The sequence below is a fragment of the Erpetoichthys calabaricus genome, chromosome 17 (assembly GCF_900747795.2).
Source record: "Erpetoichthys calabaricus chromosome 17, fErpCal1.3, whole genome shotgun sequence".
Classification (NCBI taxonomy): domain Eukaryota; kingdom Metazoa; phylum Chordata; class Cladistia; order Polypteriformes; family Polypteridae; genus Erpetoichthys; species Erpetoichthys calabaricus.
In genome coordinates, this window is record NC_041410.2 from 6,820,718 (window position 1) to 6,845,268 (window position 24,551).

At 44.7% G+C, this 24,551-nt stretch overlaps 1 protein-coding gene across 1 annotated transcript; it reads left to right on the forward strand.

The window, feature by feature from the left end:
* The first annotated feature begins 12,337 nt into the window (after window positions 1–12,337).
* Window positions 12,338–15,752, forward strand: rln3b (relaxin 3b). The gene is made up of 2 exons (XM_028822621.2): window positions 12,338–13,048; window positions 15,225–15,752. The coding sequence occupies exons 1-2, from the start codon at window positions 12,874–12,876 to the stop codon at window positions 15,524–15,526; spliced, it is 477 nt and encodes a 158-aa protein (XP_028678454.1). The 5' UTR covers window positions 12,338–12,873; the 3' UTR covers window positions 15,527–15,752.
* The last annotated feature ends 8,799 nt before the right edge of the window (window positions 15,753–24,551 follow it).

Sequence of the window (24,551 nt, forward strand, 5' to 3'; positions counted from 1 at the left end):
GCCGCTTATTCCAAGTGTCTATCGTTCTTTGTGTAAAGAAAAACTTCTTAATGTCTCTGCAAAATTTACTCTTAAGTTTCAATCTGTGTCACCATGTTCTTGATGAACTCATTTTAAAATAACAGTCTTGATCCACTGGACTAATTCCCTTCCTAATTATAAACAATTAAAATCATATCTCCTCTTAATCTTCTTTTGTTTAAACTGTAAAGGCTCAGCTCTTTTCATCTTTCCTCATAATTCAACCCCTGTAGCCCTGAATCAGCCTCGTTGCTCTTCTCTGGACCTTCTCTGGTGCTGTTATGTCCTTTTTGGAGACCAAAACTGCACACAGGACTCCAGGTGAGGCCTCACCAGTGTGTTATAAAGGTTGAGCAGAACATCCTGTGACTTGTACTCCACACGTCAAGGCGCTATACAACCTGACATTCTGTTAGCCTTCTTAATGGCTTCTGAACACTTTCTGCCAGTTGATAGCTTAGAGTCCACTATGACCCCTAAATCCTTCTCATAAGGTGGACTCTCGATTTTCCGACCACCCATTGTGTATTCAAACCTAACATTTTCACTTCCTATGTGTAATTCTTTACATTTACTGACATTAAATTTCATCTTCCCAAGCCTGTCTGGTGTTAAAGTCCTTCTGTGATGATATAACGGATTCCAAATTATCTGCCAATCCACCTATCTTGGTATAATCAGCAAATGTAACCAGCTTGTTACTTATATTCCTTTCTAAAATTTTTATATATATATATTAAAAATAGCAGCGGCCCCAGCACTGCCCCCTGTTGGTCGCCACTCTTAACATCAGCCAATTCTGGTGAGGTTCCTCGCACCATCGTCTCCATCTAAAAACATTACTCTGAACCCCCAGTTCTTTTACTTTGATGCCCACCCTCTCATGTGGCACCTTATCAGTAACATATGACCAGCTATAAACCTACTTTTGCCCACCCCTGTATATGTACAGTACTGTGCAAAAGTTTTAGGCAGGTGTGAAGAAATGCTGTAAACAAAGAATGCTTTCAGAAATGGAAGTGTTAATCATTTATTTTCATCAATGAACAAAATGCAGTGAATGAACAAAAGAGAAATCTAAATCAAATCAATATTTGGTGTGCCTTCAAAACAGCATCAATTCTTCTAGGTACACCTGCACACAGTTTTTGAAGGAACTCGGCTGGCAGGTTGTTCCAAACATCTTGGAGAACTAACCCCAGATCTTCTGTGGATGTCGGCTTCCTCACATCCTTCTGTCTCTTCATGTAATCCCAGACACACTTGATGATGTTGAGATCAGGGCTCTGTGGGGGCCATACCATCACTTCTAGGACTTCTTGTTCTTCTTTACGCTGAAGATAGTTCTTAATGACTTTGGCTGTATGTTTGGGGTCGTTGTCCTGCTGCAGAATAAATTTGGGGCTAATCCTACGCCTCCCTGATGGTATTGCATGATGGATAAGTATCTGCCTGTATTTCTCAGCATTGAGAACACCATTAATCCTGACCAAATCTCCAACTCCATTTGCAGAAATGCAGCCTCAAACGTTCAAGGAACCTCCACCATGCTTCACTGTTGCCTGCAGACACTCATTATTGTACCGCTCTCCAGCCCTTCGATGAACAAACTGCCTTCTGCTACAGCCAAATATTTCAAATTTTGACTCATCAGTCCAGAGCACCTGCTGCCATTTTTCTGCACCCCAGTTCCTATGTTTTCGTGCATACTTGAGTCGCTTGGCCTTGTTTCCATGTCAGAGGTATGGCTTTTTGGCTGCAGCTATTCCATGAAGACCACTTCTGGCCAGACTTCTCTGGACAGTAGATGGGTGTACTTGTGTCCCACTGGTTTCTGCCAGTTCTGAGCTGATGGCACTGCTGGACATCTGATTTCGAAGGGTAATAAGCTTGATGTGTCTTTCATCTGCTGCACTAAGTTTCCTTGGCCGACCACTGTGACTACGATCCTCAACGTTGCCCGTTTCTTTGTGCTTCTTCAAAAGAGCTTGAACGGCACATCTTGAAACCCCAGTCTGCTTTGAAATCTTTGTCTGGGAGAGACCTTGCTGATGCAGTAGAACTACCTTGTGTCTTGTTGCTGTGCTCAATCTTGCCATGACATGAAACTGTCTTCACAACCTCACCTTGGTAGCAGAGTTTGGCTGTTCCACACCCAGTTTGAAGCTGTTTCTGTTTCAGTTAATGACTGTGTTTTCAACCTACGTGTGACATTGATGATCATTAGCACCTGTTTGGTAGAATTGGTTGATCAGACACCTGACTAGAATCCTACAAAATCCTTGACTTTGTGCAAGTGGACCTCTAAGAACTGATGCTGGTTTGAAGGCAAAAGGTAGGAACACCAAATATTGATTTGATTTAGATTTCTCTTTTGTTCGCTCACTTTGCATTTCGTAAATTGATAACAATAAACAATCGTTATTTATATTTCTGAAAGCATTCTTTGTTTACAGCATTTTTTCACACCTGCCTAAAACTTTTGCACAGTACTGTATATGGAGACACTTGTGAGATCCTGTGTCCTTCTTGCCCACTCAGCGCCATGTGATGCCACCTCTGCATGGTATCCAAATCTCAATCCAGGGTTTTTTTTTTCCCATGTGGAGCTCCTAGCTCTTGAACGAGTTGCCCACCACCAATCGAACGTCCAAGTTCCTCAGTGTGTTTAAGAAGCGTCTTGCTTGATGTCTTTCTCTCTAACTGATGATGGCCGTTGGGTTTTTGTAACCAAGGCATTCTAACTCGCTTGTGTTTTATTCTGAGCTCCCCACTTGTCCCGTCACACTTGTTCTCCAACTGTCCCCCAGACTGCTGTTTACTCGATTCTGTTGACCTGTTTTGTAAATCACTTTGGATAAAAGCATCTGTCAAGCAAATCAATGTAAATGTAAAGTCGCTTTTCATGTTCATCTTTTATTTAAGGGGATGCCAGCGGTGGACTGAATCCATGCTTTTAGTGAGGCTCATTTGGTATGAAGGGCGTCATGAGTGGCCTTAAAAATGTAGTATAATTAACTACTTCAAAGAAAGGGGCTACTATATCATTTAAAAGTAGATAGAATAATATCAACAGTAGGCATCAAAGACTTTACAATTTAAATGTGGGTTTAGGGGGGCCCAGTGGAAATCAATACCATCTTACAGAATCACCTTCACTAGCTCTGAATTTTTCATCTTTTAATAAGAAGTTGACTTCATTTTGCTATTTAGCTGCTAAGATCCTTTAACATCCTTCTTTTTTTTTTGTTCTTTATTTCGCCTTATACAATTTCTTTTATTAGGATTTTGTTCGTTTTTCACATGTCCCTTGGGGTCACAGCACAGGGTCAGCCATTGTACAGCACCCCTGGAGCAATTGCAGGTTAAAGGTTTTGTTCAAGAGCCCAGCAGAGTAGGATCTCTTTTGGCAGTAACAGGAATTCGAACTGGCAACCTTCCGGATACCGGTTGTAGCCGTTGACTGGAACCCTTACCCGGCCGGGACACCCTGAGTGTGGAAGGACCGGAGGGGAGAGAGAGAGAGTATTTTCAGGACAGTTTCTCCCCTGGGCCGATGGAGGGGCAGCCCCCTTTGGTTTCCAGTGGGGTCACGAGTATCGGAGCTCAACCCTGTTGGGCCACATTGGACATTTCCAGGGTCTTATTTGGCCACACCCCGGAAGTGTGGCCGAAATAAGCTCGTTGAACACCTGGAGTCCGTTCCGGGTGCCCTATAAAGGGAGCCAGTCACCACCCACTCCATGGCCAGAGTCGGGAGGAAGAGGACAAAGCCTGAGGAAGAGTGGAAGGAGAAGGACTGGCAGCATGAAGGGACTGTGTGTTGTTGTGTGCACTTTATTCTAAATAAACGTGTGTAGAGTGGCAAACTGGTGGTGCAGATCCTTAGCCTCAGAGCCGCTTAATTTTAATGAATGTTTCCTCTCCATCCAACGTATTGTCTCCATTCCTGAAGAAGCTTTCACTGGGCATTAACGGGGGTGTGCAGGGCGCTGTGGTGCTTTCTTACCCGACTCTTTGTCAGTCATCTCCACGTCTGAAACTTTTGTTTTCTCTCTTTCTGATGTTTGTCACCTTCCTCATATGCCTTTCCCAGTGTTATGTATTAATACACGTCTATGTGTATTTGGATGGGAGGAGTGGAGAAGAAGTGTACTGGTGCCGATATTTAAGAATAAGGGGGGATGTGCAGGACTGCAGTAACTACAGGGGGATAAAAATTGATGAGCCACAGCATGAAGTTATGGGAAAGAGTAGTGGAAGCTCAGTTAAGAAGTGAGGTGATGATTAGTGAGCAGCAGGATGGGTTCATGCCAAGAAAGAGCACAACAGATGTGATGTTTACTCTGAGGATGTTGATGGAGAAGTTTAGAGAAGACCAGAAGGAGTTGCATTGTGTCTTTGTGGACCTGGAGAAAGAATATGACAGGGTGAGGAGAGAGGAGCTGTGGTATTGTATGAGGAAGTCGGGAGTGGCAGAGAAGTACATGAGAGTTGTACAGAATATGAAGTGTGACCGTGGTGAGGTCTGTGGTAGGAGTGACGGAGGTGGGATTACATCAGGGATCGGCTCTGAGCCCTTTCTTATTTGCAATGGTGATGGACAGGTTGACAGACGAGATTAGACAGGAGTCCCCGTGGACTGTGATGTTTGCTGATGACATTGTGATCTGTAGGGAGAACAGGGAGCAGGTTGAGGAGACCCTGGAAAGGTGGAGATATGAGAGGAGAGGAATGAAGGTCAGTAGGACCACCAAGACAGAATACATGTGTGTGAATGAGAGGGAGGTCAGTGGAATGGTGAGGATGAGAGGAGTAGAGTTGGCGAAGGTGGATGAGTTTAAATACTTGGGATCAACAGTACAGAGTAATGGGGTTTGTGGAAGAGAAGTGAAGAAGAGGGTGCAGGCAGAGTGGAGTGGGTGGAGAAGAGTGTCAGGAGTGATTTGTGACACACGGGTATCAGCAAGAGTGAAAGGGAAGGTCTACAGGACGGTAGTGAGACCAGCTATGTTATATGGGCTGGAGACGATGGCACAAGAGACAGTGCTGGAGGTGGCAGAGTTAAAGATGCTAAGATTTGCATTGGGTGTGACGAGGATGGACAGGATTAGAAATGAGGACATCAGAGGGTCAGCTCAAGTTGGATGGTTGGGAGACAAAGTCAGAGAGGTGAGATTGCGTTGGTTTGGACATGTGCAGAGGACAGATGCTGGGTATATTGGGAGAAGGGTGCTAAGGTTAGAGCTGCCAGGTAAGAGGAAAAGAGGAAGGCCTAAGAGAAGGCTTATGGATGTGGTGAGAGAGGGACATGCAGGTGATGGGTGTAACAGAACAAGACAGAAAGATATGGAAGAAGATGATCCGCTGTGGCGACCCCTAACGGGAGCAGCGGAAAGAAGAAGAAGAAGATTTTTCATATTTGGATGGATTTTCTGTGATGTTTGTAATTGTGTACTGTTCATTTAAATCTCCTGATATTTCTTGCACTTTGTGGGTGTCCTGATGGCCAACTGACAGGACAAATGTTTTTAGAAAAAAACAAAAAGAACTGACATCATGAGGTCAGATATATACAGTACCATATCATCTGTAAGTAGTGATATTTTCTATTCCAAATCCTTTTCTGAAAATCCCCTTTATCTCTGACTGCATTTTGAAAGTAAACAGCCAATGGCTCAGTGGTGATTGCAAAGAGCTGTACTGCTACCCCAGGAGAACAATTAAGCCCTGGGCAGGCAGCCACACACTCAGAATCCCGCTAGAGTAATATTTGTGCTTTATAGAAATCGTTCGGGGTTACGTTACCACCACACTCTCACCACACGTCCCAGATCAGCATACGATGAAAAGGATTAAAGAAATGAAAAGAAAGACAGAAAACAAAGGTATATTTAGATATTAAAAGGCAAGACAGTTTAAACATAACTCTCCAAACAACAAGTACATAAGAAGGACAAAGACAAACGTTCACAAATTAGAGTGCAAGATGTTATCGCTAGAGATAACCCGTTTCCCCCCAAATCATCCCAGTTTGCTTTACTGACCTTAAAGTTGCTGGAAGTGCAACGGAGTACGCAGGCAGCCAATGATCTGTACTGCCGGCCCATAGGTTGATCGCTCCAGAGCAACTACAAAAAAGTTCGTCTTCAGAGACGCGTCTCACTGGTAACCCTCAGTATCATAAACCTTCTTCCAGCAGGTGACTCACAAGTGGATTCTCGGCACTAACATTCTGCTGCTCCCCGCTTCACCGCTAGATGTCTCTCTCCCTCTCCCCCTTCCTTTCCAGGTTAAATCATCTTCAGTCCAACTGTCCTGTCTGCACTGTGTCTTCTCCTTAAAGGCGCAGTTCCCCAGTTTCGGGCAAACCTTCAGCAACTCATTTCCTGAGGTACACCTTAAGTAGATGCAAACGAACAGAGGTACATGTGGTACCCGCCACAGAGCAATGGTGATCGGGGACATCCTTGTCGAGTACCGCGTTCTTATGTGAATACAAACAGTGGCTTCTGGGCTAGTTTAGAGCAGTTTGATCCATGCACATATGTTTGGGGCCGAATCCAAATTTGTGTAATGTGGTGAATAGGTCGTCCCATTCAACCATGTCAGATACTTTTTCTGCATCCAATGATAGTAAGATCTCGGGGATGTTAGATTTAATGGGTGAATATATTATTATATTAAAGAAATGTCAAAAATTAGAAGCTAAATGTCTGCCATTAATAATCAGGTTTGGACTTGAGATATTACAGAAGGAAGCACTTTCTCAATCCTTCTGGCTAGATTTGGAGAATATCTTAACATCATTATTCAGGAGTGAGATTGGTCTCTATGATGCACATTATAGTAAGTTTTCTTAGGAAAGATGGAAATGAATGCTTGAGTTTGAGGTAGAAAATTGTCTTTAGCTTCTATAAACATTGCTAATTAATAGTTTAGCTATTTTATAAACATAGCTTTTTATAAAATTCCACTAGGTAGCCATCAGGGCCCATGGCTTTCTCACTGTCAAGTGAGTGTATAGCTTCTGCTAATTCTGAGAGTGTCAGAAGTTCATCCAGTACCACAGCACTAAGAGTATCTAACTGTGGTATCTGTAATGAGTCAGAAAGCCCATTAGATTGCGTCTTATCTTCTTTAGACTGAGTAGAATATAAGGACTAGTAGTACTCTCTAAATGTGTGGGTTACATTTTTATGGTCTATGATTTTATCTCCGTCATTGTTGGTAATTGCTGTTATTGCATTGAGAAACTTCCTGTTTGTGGATTTGTTGGGTTAAAATCTTATTGGCCTTCCCTCCGTTTTTGTAATAATGATGTTGTGATTTAAAGATGAGCTGTTCCGTTTCTTTAGTAGTCAAGTGGTTCAATTCTGATAGCAAGACCTGTCTTTTCCTATAGAGTGCCTCATTTGGAGATCTGGCGTATTCTGGTTCTAGTCTGGTAATTTCACTGATTAACTCAGACGCTTTCTTGGTTTCCAGTTTATTTTTGTGAGAAAGATTTGAAATATTCTGTCCTCTTAAAAATGCCTTCAGAGCTTCCCAGAGTATTCCTGCAGAAACCTTTTGGGGCTGCATTTGTCTCCAGAAAATAATCGGTTTGCTTGGATGTGAATTCTGTACAGTTCTGATCAGCTAACGACGGCCAATTAAGATGCCAGCTACGAGACGAGTGTGTAGGGCATAGTGATTTAAGCTCTATGATCAGATGGGCTTGGTCGGAGATAACAATAGCGTCGTACTTACAAGATTTAATAATGGGCAAAAAATGATTGTCTATGAAGAAATAATCGATTCTTGAGTAACAATGATGAACCTACGAGAAGAAGGAATATACTCTTAAGGTTAAGATTTAAAAACCTCCATGGGTCTGATAAGTTCTGCTCAATTATAAACTGTAATTATAGTTACAGTATTAGATGTCATCACCTCTGTAGCTGAAGACATACCCAGGTCTGGATTTAAAACACAAAGTCTTCGGCCATTATAATTTTATGAATGTTCATACATTTTAGATGAAATCTTTATCATCCACATTAGGTGCATAAATATCAGAATCATTTTAACATTAAATAAATTACCTATCACCATGACATATCGCCCTTCAGGATCACACATTACATCTGATGCTACAAATGGGATAGTTCTGTGTATTAAGATTCCCACACCCCTAGTTTTCTCTGTGTAGCTGGAGCGAAAAATCTGGCCAGTCCACTCCCATTACAACTGAAACTGGTCCTTACTTATTAAGCGAGTCTCCTGTAAAAATACTATCTTGGCATTTAAACGTTTTAAGTGAGTGAATACTTTCTTTCTCTTTAATTCATGATTGAGACCTTTGACATTCCAGCTCACAAAGTTCACTATTTGGTTATAAAAACATACCTTCCAAACCTTTGTTGACATTTTGTAGTCTTATGTGAAAATGTGCTACTTTAACTTATGATAGCTTTGACCTAGATTTCATATTATTGCCAGATGTTATGGCTATAAAGCCTATTGTTGTGTTGGCACTAACGGTTATTGGATTTTAAAGGATAAATAAGACACAGCAAATCTCTCTTTCTCCCCCCACCACGTCCCCCTGTTTTTCTGATCTCAGAGTCTCCAGCACACAAGTCCTAAACAGTTCCAAAGAACCTGCTAGAAAGGGAAATTCCATCAAAAACCCTGGCTAGTAACAGAGGGGCCACATTACAATAATAAATCTTTCCATTTTTGTAGAACTCATCTCACTACTCAAAGCTCTTTACATAGTGAGTGGGGAGCCACTTCAACCACCACTAATGTACAGCACCCACCTGGATGATGTGACAATAGCCATTTTTGCGCCAGCACACTCACCACATACTGTATGAGCTGTTAGGTGGTAAGAGACAGAGAGCCAGATAGAGACAGGTGATGATTAGGGGCTAGAATAACTAGGCCATGGTGGGCAATTTAGCCAGATCAGGATAAACCCGACTCTTTATGAATGATGCCCAGGGATCTTTTATGACCACAGAGAGTCAGGACCTCAGTTTTACGTCTCATCTGAAGGGTGACGCCATATTTACAGCACAGTGTCCCCTATCACTTCCGTGGGGCAATGGGGTCCCCATTCAGACCACAGGGTAAGCGCCCCCTGCTGGCCTCACTATCCTCCTTTTCCAGCAGCAACCCAAGTTTTTCCTAGATTTTCTCCCATCCAAGTACAGGCCAGGCCCAAACATGCTTAGCTTCAGGTGGATGACCTCTTCTGATGTTCATGTGGTATGCCTGGTGAAGCTTTATATAATAAAAAAGTAAATAATTCACACACAGATGAAAGCTTTTTAACAAACGTAATCTTGTAGAGTACACACAACCAGCTGTGCTTTTTCTGCTCTGGTTAAATAGCCAGGGGGCGGGCCCAGGAGTAGTGATGTAAGGGTAACCCCGCCTCTTGGGATGCCACACACACAGTACAAGGAATACCAGGACATTTGCATGAATGAGTGTACATAATTACAAACATCACAGAAATATGAAAAATAATATTTCAAACACAGCAGAAAAAAATCTGAATGTGTGTACGACGCCTTAATTTGGGGTGTAATGATTTACATCGAGAGGTAGAAGTACATCATCAACAAGAAGAGCTGCATCAAATATTTGAAACATTAAAATGTGTGCTTTAATTTAAATGTTTAAATATTCTTGATTGTAATAGAAATTTGCAATTTTTCACTCTCTGATTGAGGTCCTTAGAGGGTTAGATCCCTAGTAGACATCATATTCTTAATTACTGACCTTGAAATAGTCTGAAATGCTACCTTACATGCTGTAAAACAAGCATGAAGAGCACAGATAAAGGTTTTGGGCTTCCACCCCGTGTACTTGGACAAGAAAGTTGGAAAAGGAAATGGCCTTTACAGACAAAGTGCAAAACAGAACTGAAACCAACAGGCAAGATGAAGGTTATATGGTGAGTTGACAGGAAGGGGCGGGTCCAGAGGCTCATGAACCAGAAGTGATGTCAGAGGACTCGAGGTCAGTCTACAGAGGGAAAAAGAGAGAGAGGATTAGTGGACAGCGCCAACCCCTGGTTCGGTGGGTAAGTACAATTATTTGAGCCCATATGCTGTCTCGCATGACAATGCATATGTTTGAAATTTGTCATTTCTAACCTTCTCCGATTGGCTCTTAGAGGGCTAGGAGTACCGGTATAGAATCAAATTTGAAAAATATGATCATCTTTATCACCTAAAAATCGCATTAAAAAGATACTCCTTCATCAGGCAAGATAGGGCCCGAGTTGCTTTGAAAGCTTGCATATTGTAATCTTTCTAGCTAGCAAATCAAAGGAGTCATTTCGCTTAACTTCTCACCACATCTATAAATGGCTAACACGGTACAACACCCTGGTACTACAATCCCTACCAGTGAGTGCCCCTGCTGGTGCTGCAGGAATGGCTTCATTGAAGATGCCCCATCCCTTGCACTCCATACCACCCAGTCATGCCTGGATATTAAAACTCCTCCACCAGACACCTTCTGGCTTCGGCTCCATTTCATATGACATGTCTCCTATTTGCAGTTTCAGCGCAGGGTCTTCTGGAATTGGATGCTGGGAGGAAGGAGTGGCATTTAAAAAAGAAGTTAGGGGAACAATGGGAGCGACACCCCCCCCCCCCCCCCCCATCTTTTTTTGTGTTTATCTTCAATGGTCTCATCACTTCTGCTCAGACTCATCTTTTGTTTCAAGCTGTTTGGATTTCCCGTTGGCTCTTTGCTTTTCCTGTGGGTGACCGCATTGGCATCCGTGTTTTGGAATTGCGCTTCCTCTCTAAAAACAATCAGCACCACAAAGCAGCGTGACTGGTCAGGTGTGCAACGTTGGCATACCCCCTGGAATCATTCACTCAGTTGTTATTGCTCTTGCTGTGAATTGTGTTGGTTTGTCTGTGTAAATGCTGCTTATGTGCTCTCTTATTCCTTTGTATTATTTCTTTACATTTTGGCTTTCACAAGTGCCACGTTTATGTATCACTTGGTAGGTGGCGCATCCCTGTTGTACATTTAATGATGTGAGTGCCATGCTTAAGAATCACCCAGATGGTGCCATCCTAGTTTTCATTGAAAGATGCCATTTAATGATAGGAGTGCCATGTTTAAGTATCAGCACAAAAGGCCAGTAGATGGTGCCATACCTGTTTCCCATTTAATAATAGGAGTGCCATATTTAAGTATAAACACAAAGAACCAGCAGATGGTGCCATCCCTGTTGCCCATTTAATAATAGGAGTGCCATGTTTAAGTATCAACACAAAGAACCAGTAGATGGTGCCATCTCTGTTGTCTATCAAGTGATAGGAGTGCCATGTTTAAGTATGAACGTTAATAGAGCCATCTCATGGTGTTATGCTTATGTTCTGTTTAATGACAGGAGTACCATGTGTAAATATCCATACACTAGGCCAGTAGAAGGCGCTGCCCTTGTTGTCTTTGAAGGGTACTGTTTAATGATACGAGTGCCATGTTTAAATATTTAACTGTACACGCCAGTAGATGGCACCATACTTGTGGTGTTTGAAGGATACTATTTAGTGATAGGAGTGCCACGTTTAGATGCTGTACCAATGCAAAGGGCCAGTAAATGGTGGCATACCTGTGGACTGTTTAATGATAGGTGTGCCACATTTAGATGCCAATGCAAAGGGCCAGTAGAGGGTGGCAGACTTATGGTCTGTTTAATGATAGGAGTGCCACATTTAGAGGCCAATGCAAAGGGCCAGTAAATGGTGGCATACCTGTGGACTGTTTAATGATAGGAGTGCCATATGTAAATATCCACACAATAGGCCAGTAGATGGCACTGCCCTTTTTTTCTATGAAGGATGCTGTTTAATGATAGGAGTGCCACGTTTAGATGCCAATGCAAAGGGCCAGTAGAGGGTGGCATACTTATGGTCTGTTTAAATGATAGGAGTGCCACGTTTAGATGCCAATGCAAAGGGCCAGTAGAGGGTGGCATACTTATGGTCTGTTTAATGATAGGAGTGCCACATTTAGATGCCAATGCAAAGGGCCATTAGAGGTTGGCAGACTTATGGTCTGTTTAATGATAGGAGTGCCACGTTTAGATGCCAATGCAAAGGGCCAGTAGAGGGTGGCATACTTATGGTCTTTTTAATGATAGGTGCCACGTTTAGATGCCAATGCAAAGGGCCATTAGAGGTTGGCAGACTTATGGTCTGTTTAATGATAGGGGTGCCACATTTAGATGCCAATGCATAGGGCCATTAGAGGTTGGCAGACTTATGGTCTGTTTAATGATAGGAGTGCCACATTTCCTTTGCTTAATGGTAATGTCCACCAGCCTCAAGTCCCCGCAGTGAGACGCTGCCGAGTGCCCGCCATCATCAAAGTCCGTTACAGTCAAATCTCAGAGATTCCCTCAAACTTTGAAATTCTGTTTGGATGGCTCTACAAGAAAGAAGAAAAGAAAGCTGCTTCGTGCTAATGGAGAGCGAGGCTGATGGCCCGTGTTCTCGTTTCACTGGATTGGGTTGAAATGGCTTCTGCACCTTTCCAATTAGACAAGCCAGCTAGAAAAGGTCACCTGGCATCAGATAAGTGGCACTGCCACCGATGAACAGCATCTGCAATTAACAGAGAGATAACAGAGCTGTCCGCTGACTCGTTCCTCCTTAGCATTTTCTCCCAAAAGGTCCCCGTGCCGCTATCTGCACTACCTGATGGCGTCACTGCCAGCGTGATGGCAGACAGGGTTTATAAGGAGACCTGAAGCCCGTGGAGGAGATTGTCTGCCAGCACAGCAGGGAAATAATCCACAGCACGCACTCGTCTCGTCCCCCCGCCAGCATGTCGAAGTTTGTGCTCGTCCTGACACTGTGGGTCCTGGTATCGGAGATGAGCCAAAAATCAGAGGGACGAAATCCAACCTACGGGGTCAAACTGTGCGGCCGGGAGTTCATCCGTGCGGTCATCTTCACCTGCGGAGGCTCCCGGTGGAGACGGGCTGCCAGAACATCTCCAGGTAGGACCCCCGGGCGCAAGACCATTAGGGAGGGTTTGTGTCGGCGGGGCATTTGGGGGAGAACAAGGGAAGAGATGGGCAGGGAGAGGAGTGGTGGGAACCAAAAGATGAGCAGCCGGTGAAAGGGACATCCAGGAGATCAGGTGTGTGTGTGTGACTGTGGGGGGGTCACCTGGGGCCCTTAAACATGTATGAGGGGACCTGAAGACCTTAAGAGACAGAGGCAGCTGTGTGAGCTTCAAATCACAGAGACAGGTGTGTGTGGTCACCTGGGGTCCTTAAACACACACGAAGCCTTCAATCACTTGGGTCCATGATAACAAGGACAGGTGTGTGAGGATAGAAATGGCAATCAGCAGTCACGCAAGGGGACTTAAAGGGACAATGACAGCTGTGTGAGGTCGTGTGGAGCTTCAAATCACAGCGTCACGTGTGTGCATCTCTGGTCACCTGAAGTCCTTAAACACGTAGGGTGGGTGTGCAGCAGCATGGAGTGTATGAGACCAAGGACAGGTGTGTGAGGACAGAAGTGACCACCAGATGTCATGAGGGGGACAAAAACAGACAGAGACAGGTGTGTGAGGTCATGTGGGGGTCCTTAAACACAATAAAGGAGCCTTAAAATCACTTCAGGCCGTCGTGTGGAGCTTCATGAGGTCTATGAGAACAAGGACAGGCGTGTGAGGACAGAAGTGACTATAGATTGTCACACGAGGGGACCTAAAGGGACGGAGACAGCTATTTGAGGTAGTGTGTAGCTTCAAATTACAGAGACGTACATGTGTGTATGTGTGTGTGTGGTCACCTTGGGGTCCTTAAACAATCGGACAGGCCTGTGGAGCCTCATGAAGTCTATGACACCAAGGACAGGTGTGTGAGGATAGAAGTGACTGCCAGTAGTCACACAAGGGGACCTAAAGGGACAGAGACAGCTGTGTGAAGTCACCTGGGGTTCTCAAATGTGTATGAAGCCTCAGATCACTTAGGCAGGCATGTGGGGCCTCATGAAGTGTTTGACACCAAGAGACATCTGTGTGTGAGCACATGTGGGGGCTTCAAATCAAGGACAGGCGTTTGTGGTCACCTGGGGTCCTTAAACAAGTGTTGAAGACTTAAATCAGCCAGTCGTCACACTAGGGGACGTAAAGGGACAGAGACAGCTGTGTGTGAGCACATGTGGGGGCTTCAAATCAAGGACAGGCGTTTGTGGTGTCCTCAGGTCCTGAAACACGTAGGAACCCATTGATCACTCAGGCAGGACTGTGGAGTCTCATGAAATCTGTGACAACAAGGACAGGTGTGTGAGGTCACAAGTGACTCCCAGATGTCATGAGGTGGTCTAAGAGTCTGAGACAGCGGTGTGGGCTTACGTGAGGTCTGAAATGGATAAGGCGGGTTTATGAAATCTGTCAAAATAAGGACAAAGGTGCCCGTCAGTGGTGACATGGGGCCCAGGGTGGCAGAGGGTCCTGTCTGTGCTTCGCTCGCCTTGCCCCAGTAATGCACATCAGGTCACGGGTGCAAACGCAGTGGTTCTCCTTCTTAGACGTCTGAAGTTCATGTCGTCTGCTGAATACGCCCTGGGCGACTGCTTTTGCGTTTTCTCTTGGGTGGGTCGCCATTTAGGGGACACTCCCTGTCATTTATGTGATTTTCATACATTTTGATCAAATCTTAACTGATGTGACGAATTGTATTCAATAAAAAATAGAAACAGATATGAGGGGGTGTGTGGAGGGTCCTGTCACCGTGGTGGGTATGTGGGCCCAAACGGGGGTCTTAGAACTGTGAAGACAGGTGTGTGTGGAGCTTCAGATCGCACTGGCAGGTCTGTGGCACATTATGGTATGGCTGTGACAGCCACAGGGGGGCACCCAGACCTTGGGCAGCCATTCCAGAACTCTGACTTTATTGAGGCGAGGGTGGCACGGTGACAGCATTACTGGGTGTCCTGCAGGTTAGGTGGACTGGCGATGGTAAAGTGGACCCCTGATGTGTGTGTGGCGCCGAGAGCGGTGGTTGTGCCAGATGCTTGCCAGGACAGGCGCCAGCTTCCCCGCGACCCCGGGTTAATTCATCTGATCTGAGCGACTGTGAGTCGTCTGCTGTCCCCACCCGACCACCAGCCCTGTCCGAAAGCCACATAACTCGGATCTCCTTCTTTTTTATTTCGCAGGGGAGCTGCCGGACTTCTTCTCGGATGTCGAGCGGACCCCTGAGGAGCAAACGGAAGAAAGCTGGAGCCCCGATGCCGTCTCCGGCCTCTCGTATAAAGACTACCCCGAATTCGAGAGCCAGCCCTGGAGGGAGCAGCTCACCAGCATGGCTTTCAGCCGGCAGAGCCGCAGCCCCATCTCCGAGGAGGTGCTCGAGGCGTTGCGGACGTCGGACAGGAAGGGCCGGGATGTGGTGGTCGGGCTGTCCAACGCCTGCTGTAAATGGGGCTGCAGCAAAAGTGAAATCAGCTCCCTGTGCTGAGAGGGGGCCGCCCGGGTGCTCCGAGCCTTTGTGTCCAGTTAAATGGACGTCAGGCACTGGGATTTCGGTCGTCGTTACGTGGACGGTCAAGTAGCCTGCCCTGCCTTTAAACTGAAGAAATCTACAAACATTCAACTCTTTATTAAGTTTCAGCGCACCCTTTATACCCCTTGAGCGGGGGGCTTGTTGAGCTGCATGTATACCAATAAACACAGTCGCTGTTGTCAGTCAAGCAGTCTTTGTTTTATATAGCGCCTTTCGGGCAAATAGCGGTAAGACCCGAGCTCTACTACAGAATTCAGATAAGGGGGGGGGGGGGGGGGGGGGGGGGGGGGTACAAGAAACGGAGACGGGAACAGCTCAGCGAGCCCCAAATGACATCAGATCGAGGTGTGAGGGTCCCAACAGTGGCCACCGCACGGCTCATCCTGTCATTTTACAGTGCCTTTCAAAGTGTAATAAAAACTCGAGGCTTATAATTAGACACGAGGCCCCCCAATGAGAAAATATTGAGACGTAACAAGTCATGCGGTCTTCCTTTTATATAGTGCCTTTCAAAAGACAACATATATTTATGGCTTATATGCACTTCATCTAAGACTCTTACCCATAAACCAACGGAGTAATCAGTAAAATCAGTAATGTTGCCTTCATTTTATATAGCGCCTTTCACAACACCATAGACATCTGTGGTTCATGTGTGCTTCATCTACTCTAATGTATTGAAGACATCATCAGTCCCGTTCTCTACATTTCATATAGCGCCTTTCACAAGACAGCGTATATTCCTGGCTTCTCATGAGACACGCAGGCCATCGCGGGAGCCCCCCCTCACTTACCATCTAAGGAATGTGTTCAGTCAAGTAGCTGTTTTATATAGCGCCTTCCCGACGGTAAGAGGCGCAGCTTTCCAAGAGATCTGCCTGCCATTTCAGATTGTCTCACAGTCACCGTACGGCCGATATAAACAGTACTCTGCTCCATTCATATTTTATATAGCGCCTTTTAACAGTTAACACACATCAGTGATTTGCTATAAATCATAGATAGATAAACGGAACTTTAGTTGTCCCGGAGGGGAGTCTGGCTTTTGCGGAAGCTCTTTAAATAAATGAATACAGTACATAAATAGATCAATTATAGATATATATAGACAGACAGACATGAAAGGCACTATATAACAGATCGATAGATAGATACTTTATTAATCCCAAGGGGATATTCACAAGAAAGATGCATAGATAGAAAGGCACTAGATAGATAAAAGGCATTATATAATAGATATGAAAGACGATAGATAGATAGATAGATAGATAGATAGATAGATAGATAGATAGATAGATGTGAAAGGCACTATAGATGGATAGATAGGGTGCAGGTATGACAGCTCGCGGAAGGGATAAAACGTTAGGACACCAACCGGGTTGTCCCGTTTGATTGAATTAAATCCAACGGAAAGCACAGCTCTTCACGTTCGTCCAACTAGCTCTTGGGTAAAGTAGTAACAAAAATATTCGGCTTTTAGCTGCAGAATTGAGGATCGTGTTACTGGAGCTCCGTCCGGCTGGTTCGCTCTGATTGCAAAAGGCGCCTCCCTCCCGGTAACCAGGCATTTTAAAGCGGCCAAACTGGAAGGGGCGGGGCTAAGGGTTCTCACTTAGATTTTTCTCGGAACGGAACATCTTCCGATGCGCATGCGTCATCTATCTATCTATCTATCTATCTATCTATCTATCTATCTATCTATCTATCGTGCCTTTCACATCTATCTATCTATCTATCTATCTATCTATGTTTTATATGTATGTACAGTATATATAATCATGAACTACATAATATGAGTCAGCTATTAGAAATAAAAAGTGAAGAAAATGAGCAGTAAATTCATTGTTCTTAGTTTTTAAAAATTTCTTTAGAGTCTTTCAACAAGTAATGCAGATTATTTGTCACACTGAAGTGCCAATCAATAGCTAGACTACAACAATTCCAGTGGGCCACACAGCTTCACCACCTTGTTAATTAAAGTAAATCCCACCCAATGATATTTTTATGTGTTGAGCGCCTCGTGTGATTTGTGGGGATGACTCAAAACAATTTCTAACCCTCAAGTTTTCATGGAGAACAGTCTGCGACGTAACAGGTGCCTGTGGTGACCGACACTGGACAGCACCAAACACACTCGTGTCACATAATGTCAACTGTCAGCTATCCAGCTGCTTGCTCACAACATGCAAATCGTGTATTTTCGCTAATGTATTACTGAACAGAAACTTCTGGAAAAATCCTAAACGGGCTTAAGAGGCAACGCAAGTCACATGGGACTCTTCTCCTTAGTTAATTGGTCAAGATTTGCCACTCCCTCTGCCTCATTGGTTAAGAGTCCTGCCCTGTGCCTTTCACTGAACTGGATACCGGACTCCCGCAGGACTCCCTGAGTGACACTTAATTTAGGAGGCTGATTTACGATTTCACCAACACCTTTATCCAAGGTGACATAACATCTGAGGATACCACTGGCTCCATTTCTTTTGCTTTTTCCCCGATTGGAGCACAAGCAGGTGAAGTGTCCTGCCTGCTCAGGGTCACACAGTTCCATTAGTGGGACTTGAACCCATAACCTCAGAGCTTGAGGGTCCAAAGTCTTCACCACTGCACCACACAGCCTCACTTTCTGTTTTTGGGTGTGGATGTTGGAGAGGGGGGCAAGCTGGCGTACCCAGAGAATGCCCATGGCAAAATGAGGGGCAGCATGCAAGCTGCACATAGAGAGCAGCCAGGATGCAAACGGAGCTCAGTGTCTGCCCTAACTGCTGCGCCACTGTGCCACCCTGGCTGAATCAGGAGAGGCACATAGCGGCATTTTACTGAGTTATAAAGCGTGCAGCCTTTGTCCGGTAGGTGGTGCTGTTTCACAAGCTTTCGTGTTTCCCGACTGACGGACTGAAATTCCGGGGATTTGCGGCTCCGCTCTTCACACGTGGGTGACGTGAGCGAAGATCTGAGCTTCAAGACACGGAGAAGAGTCATTGGGTTGGGGATTGGTGTTTAAGAAGAGTCTCTGGAGGAAACAGTGGGACGGCTTAGCTACGCACTAAACGAACAAGCGGCAAGTGAAATTGAATGGTCCCCTGACGTTTGTCACATTTCTTATGTTCTCACGTGTCATGGAGGTCTTAGCTGTCACTTAAGTGGCTTTCTGCTGTGACTACACCTCTTTCACGGACTCTCGTACCCCTGGACGAGGGATATACAGTACGGTATACCAGTCCGTTATGTACCGTAACACCCGCCACGAGTGTGTGTCTTATATAGCGCCTTTATAGCTGGCTATACTGATTTAGGTGGTGCCTTTCATGTCTATCTATATACAGTAGTGACTTTCATCCAAACGTCCAGATTAAAGTCATGGGGCACCTGGACCCTATCCTAGCAGGCATCGGGCTTAAGGCAGGAACAACAGCTGGGTAGGGTGCCAGCCCATCACAGGGTGAACACACACACACTTACCAGGGTCAGTATAGCAACACCAATTCACCTAAACCTGCATGTCTTTGGACTGCGGTGGGATACCAGAGCACCAGGACTGAGCCCACCTATTCGCAGAGAACACACAAGACGTGAACCCCGATCTCGCCCACTGGGCCACAGCGTTACCCCCCCAGTTACCCCCCCCCCCCCGTCTGTCTATTATATAGGACCTTGCGTGTCTATGTATATTTACAGTGCCTTTCACTCCCGTAGTACCCTTAATATTTATCTCTTCATTTTATATAGTGCCTTTCAGATCTACCTGGACACACCCTGAAAGTTTCATACTTTATCCTTCTTTTAAATCAACATACCGTTAAACTGATTTTAAAAATAAAGCCAAGGCATTGCGAGTGTCACTAACGGCCGGCCCTGCTTGAAATGCCCGATTTCTAACGTAAACGTGTAAATAAGGACAGCCGGACTCCCACCGGTCGGCGCTTCTCCAGCTTTCCTTCCGAATGGAGTCCAATCGCGAGCTCCAAAACCGCAGCCGCTTCTCAAAGCCCTCTTAGCTTTCTTATGTCAGCTGCTGTGTCACCCTGGGAGTGAGGCACCCGTCATTATGAAAAGTAAAAAAACTAATAATGATAACATAAAATAAATGTGTCCACTGGTCTCTGCTCTAAGTTTGTTTTCTCTCTGATTCCAATAATTTTGATTGTTTTTACAGTCAAAATCGCTGCTGGCTCATATCTTTAATGAATGTGTGTGATATATTTAGTCTTGCTGACTGAACATAGACCTGGGTTTCGCTTCCCGGCATGGAGTCTGCATGTTCTCTCCGTGTCTGCGTGGGTTTCCTCCCACAGTCCAAAGACATGCAGGTTAGGCTCATTGGCGATTCTGAATTGTCTCTGGTGTGTGCTTGGTGTGTGTGTGTGTGTGAGTGCCCTGCGATGGGCTGGCACCCTGCCCGGGGTTTGTTTCCTGCCTTGCGCCCTGTGTTGGCCTGGATTGGCTCCAGCAGAACCCCGTGACCCTGTGTTCAGATTCAGCGGGTTGGACAATGGATGGATGATCGGATATAAAACCGTAGTGAAAAGGCACAAGAAGAGTGAGGCGGACAGTAAAGTGCCGTCCTGAAGGGGGCGCATGTGAGCCCAGCAGGTGCTCGTTGCTGTTCTCCTACGCTGAGTCAAGTCAAGTGCGCTGCGGCGCTCCGCTTTTTATTTTTATTTTTTTGTTCCGACTGACTGACAAAATGGAAGATTAAGACATTTAAAACTAAAGGAAAATAAGAAGGCTTTTTACAAGAAAGCGACGGAGATTTTCGTGGAGAAGGACAGGCGCATGAACTTCATTTACAAATAACGGTAAAGACCATCAAACGGTTTTCAATTTTATAAAAAATGGGATCAGACTAAGAAAAAAAACAACACCATATTTAAAAACTTAATTTTGACCTTAAATAAAATTTTCTTTTGTTTTTCTTGTTAATACAGTCTATATTAAAATTGATGAAGGCATCAGAATTAAAAGCTTTTAAAACAATTAAATATTTCAATGAAATTCAAAATTGAATTCCATTTTTTTTTGTACACCTCTCGATACTTACATTTGTATTAAATGAGTGTGAATTGTGGAATTGCAACGGCAAATTTAGAACACACGGAGGGTGAGGAGCAGATGCTCTGTCTCTCCGCTCTCTCGCCGTTCTTTCGTGCGCCTTACCTGCGTGTGTAAAAGCTGATGAGATATGAAACATAACCAGTAGGCAATGTGCAGGCTGCCATTTGAATAGTGAATAAGCGACTCTTTGGGGCTCATATATTTGTAAATGTGACTCTGAAGGAGTCACCAGCCATGAACCTCCCCGCACGTCACTGTTGTCACCACCGCCTGTCACTTTCAGTCTCCTCACTCCTAGCCGACTTTACCCCGCGCTGCCGCTCCGTCTTACGCCTTATCGCTGTCACTCAAGCCCAAGGAGGTGTGTCCGCCCCGCCCCTTTAGAGTAGAAACTCCTCCTCCCAGAGCTTGCATTCTCTCAGACGAAGACCAGCAAGTGACTTCTGACGTCACCGCATTATTCCCATCGGACTGCAGCCCCCCGTTTTCAGCAGTGTCCCCAGTGGTCCGCTCCTTCAGCTCATCCTTCATTAGGCCTGTCTACACGCTGACTGGTTATTAGAATGTGGTACTAGCACTCCGAAAGTTCAGTTCTGGGTTCAAAAATGGCCAAAATGAAACAGCTCTGCCAAGAAACATGCCAGTCTATTGAAGAATGAAGAATTATTCCATGTGTCAGAATGTTAAGAAGCTGAAGATTTCATTCAAAGTCGTCTTCTGTAATAAGAGAAGAGGACAAACTGGATCTGCAGAGGATAGAAGAAGATGGGCATCTAAACGTGCCAGTAGGAGACCCTAAAAGAACAGAGAACTGTAAATGCCAGTTCAGCTACCCAAAAAACAAAGGTGTTATGCACATAAATGCCAGTAGCAGGACCTTAGGGCCATAGCAATGCAGATGTCAGTTTAAGGGTGGCAGAGCAGTATATGTATACCACTTAAGGAGTATGAAAAGTACAAATGTCAGGGGTGGTACACCTATAAATGCCATTAACTAAAAGGTCAGATAAATAATAAAATTGCAGTTTAAGACCCCTAGAATGTCAGTCCCAAAATTCATTCATTTATTCATTTTCTGCCTCTTATCTGAAGCGGGGTTGTGGGGGCACACGTCCTAGCACAGTGAAGCCCTAACGTCCCTTTCCCCGGCCACACTTGCCAACTCATACTGGGGGATCCCAGGGCGTCCCCAGGCCATCTGGAGATACAGTCCTCCTGGTGAGCCCTGGGTCTCCTCCGGGGTCTCCTCCCAGCTGGTCGTCTCTGTGACATCTCCATATCACCACCTCAGTGGGCTCGTCTCGATGCGGAGGGTCAGCAGCTCCACTCAGAGCCTCTCCCGGGTGTTTGGGCTTCTCACCCGATCTCTAAGGGGGAGCCCAGCCCGGGTTTGCATTTTTCGTTCTTTTTTCTTCGTGCTTTTTCTGAAGCGTTTCCTACAAATGGTTACACAGAGTGAGCCCAAGGATTGTGGATTTGACCTTAGTTTGTGTTCAAGAAGTGGGTTATAAAAGTTGAGTTATTTTGCTGTCTTTTTTTGCGATGCCATTTTGTTTTGCACAGGCACCATGATTTTTTTTATTACAGGAACCGCCATTTATTTTTTATTTCAGGCTCCACCATTTTGTTTTCCACAGGTGTCGCCATTTTGTTTTTCACAGGCGTTGCCATTTTGTTTTCCACAGGTGTCGCCATTTTGTTTTTCACAGATGTTGTCATTTTGTTTTTCACAGGCATCGCCATTTTGTTTTCCACAGTTGTCGCCATTTTGTTTTTCACAGGTGTCGCCATTTTGTTTTCCACAGTTGTCGCCATTTTGTTTTTCACAGGTGTCGCCATTTTGTTTTCCACAGTTGTCGCCATTTTGTTTTTCACAGGTGTCGCCATTTTGTTTTCCACAGACGTTGTCATTTTGTTTTTCACAGGCATCGCCGTTTTGTTTTCCACAGTTGTCGCCATTTTGTTTTTCACAGGTGTCGCCATTTTGTTTTCCACAGACGTTGTCATTTTGTTTTTCACAGGCATCGCCATTTTGTTTTCCACAGGTGTCGCCATTTTGTTTTCCACAGGCGTTGCCATTTTGTTTTCCACAGGTGTCGCCATTTTGTTTTTCACAGACGTTGTCATTTTGTTTTTCACAGGCATTGCCATTTTGTTTTCCACAGGTATCGCCATTTTGTTTTTCACAGGCATCGCCATTTTGTTTTCCACAGGTATCGCCATTTTGTTTTTCACAGATGTTGTCATTTTGTTTTTCACAGGCATCGCCATTTTGTTTTCCACAGGTATCGCCATTTTGTTTTTCACAGGTATCGCCATTTTGTTTTCCACAGGTATCGCCATTTTGTTTTTCACAGATGTTGTCATTTTGTTTTTCACAGGCATCGCCATTTTGTTTTCCACAGGTGTCGCCATTTTGTTTTTCACAGACGTTGTCATTTTGTTTTTCACAGGCATTGCCATTTTGTTTTCCACAGGTATCGCCATTTTGTTTTTTCACAGGCATCGCCATTTTGTTTTCCACAGGTATCGCCATTTTGTTTTTCACAGATGTTGTCATTTTGTTTTTCACAGGCATCGCCATTTTGTTTTCCACAGGTATCGCCATTTTGTTTTCCACAGGTATCGCCATTTTGTTTTTCACAGATGTTGTCATTTTGTTTTTCACAGGCATCGCCATTTTGTTTTCCACAGTTGTCGCCATTTTGTTTTTCACAGGTGTCGCCATTTTGTTTTCCACAGACGTTGTCATTTTGTTTTTCACAGGCATCGCCATTTTGTTTTCCACAGGTATCGCCATTTTGTTTTCCACAGGTATCGCCATTTTGTTTTTCACAGATGTTGTCATTTTGTTTTTCACAGGCATCGCCATTTTGTTTTCCACAGTTGTCGCCATTTTGTTTTTCACAGGTGTCGCCATTTTGTTTTCCACAGACGTTGTCATTTTGTTTTTCACAGGCATCGCCATTTTGTTTTCCACAGGTATCGCCATTTTGTTTTCCACAGGTGTCGCCATTTTGTTTTCCACAGTTGTCGCCATTTTGTTTTCCACAGTTGTCGCCATTTTGTTTTTCACAGATGTTGTCATTTTGTTTTTCACAGGCATCGCCATTTTGTTTTCCACAGTTGTCGCCATTTTGTTTTTCACAGATGTTGTCATTTTGTTTTTCACAGGCATCGCCATTTTGTTTTCCACAGTTGTCGCCATTTTGTTTTTCACAGGTGTCGCCATTTTGTTTTTCACAGGTGTCGCCATTTTGTTTTCCACAGGCGTCGCCATTTTGTTTTTCACAGGCGTCGCCATTTTGTTTTCCACAGACGTTGTCATTTTGTTTTCCACAGTTGTCGCCATTTTGTTTTTCACAGGTGTCGCCATTTTGTTTTTCACAGGTGTCGCCATTTTGTTTTCCACAGGCGTCGCCATTTTGTTTTTCACAGGCGTCGCCATTTTGTTTTCCACAGACGTTGTCATTTTGTTTTTCACAGGCATCGCCATTTTGTTTTCCACAGGTGTCGCCATTTTGTTTTTCACAGGTATCGCCATTTTGTTTTTCACAGGTATCGCCATTTTGTTTTCCACAGGCGTCGCCATTTTGTTTTCCACAGGCATCGCCATTTTGTTTTCCACAGGCGTCGCCATTTTGTTTTTCACAGTAGTCGCCATTTTGTTTTCCACAGGCGCCGCCATTTTTTTAATTATAGGGTCTGCCATTTTGTTTTGCACGGGCGCCGCCATTTTGTGAAGTGTTTTTTTTTTTGCCATATGCCAGGGAAGTGACCCCGCAGTTGGCAGGCTGTGACATCCCAGGGTTGAAGATGAGTTTGGGTCTGATAAAGTAGCCAGGTGCGTGGCTTGTGTTAATTTTGTGAAAGTTTTGCTGGTTAACAAATTTTGTGCTCCGACTTTTTGACTTGAATTTGGGGT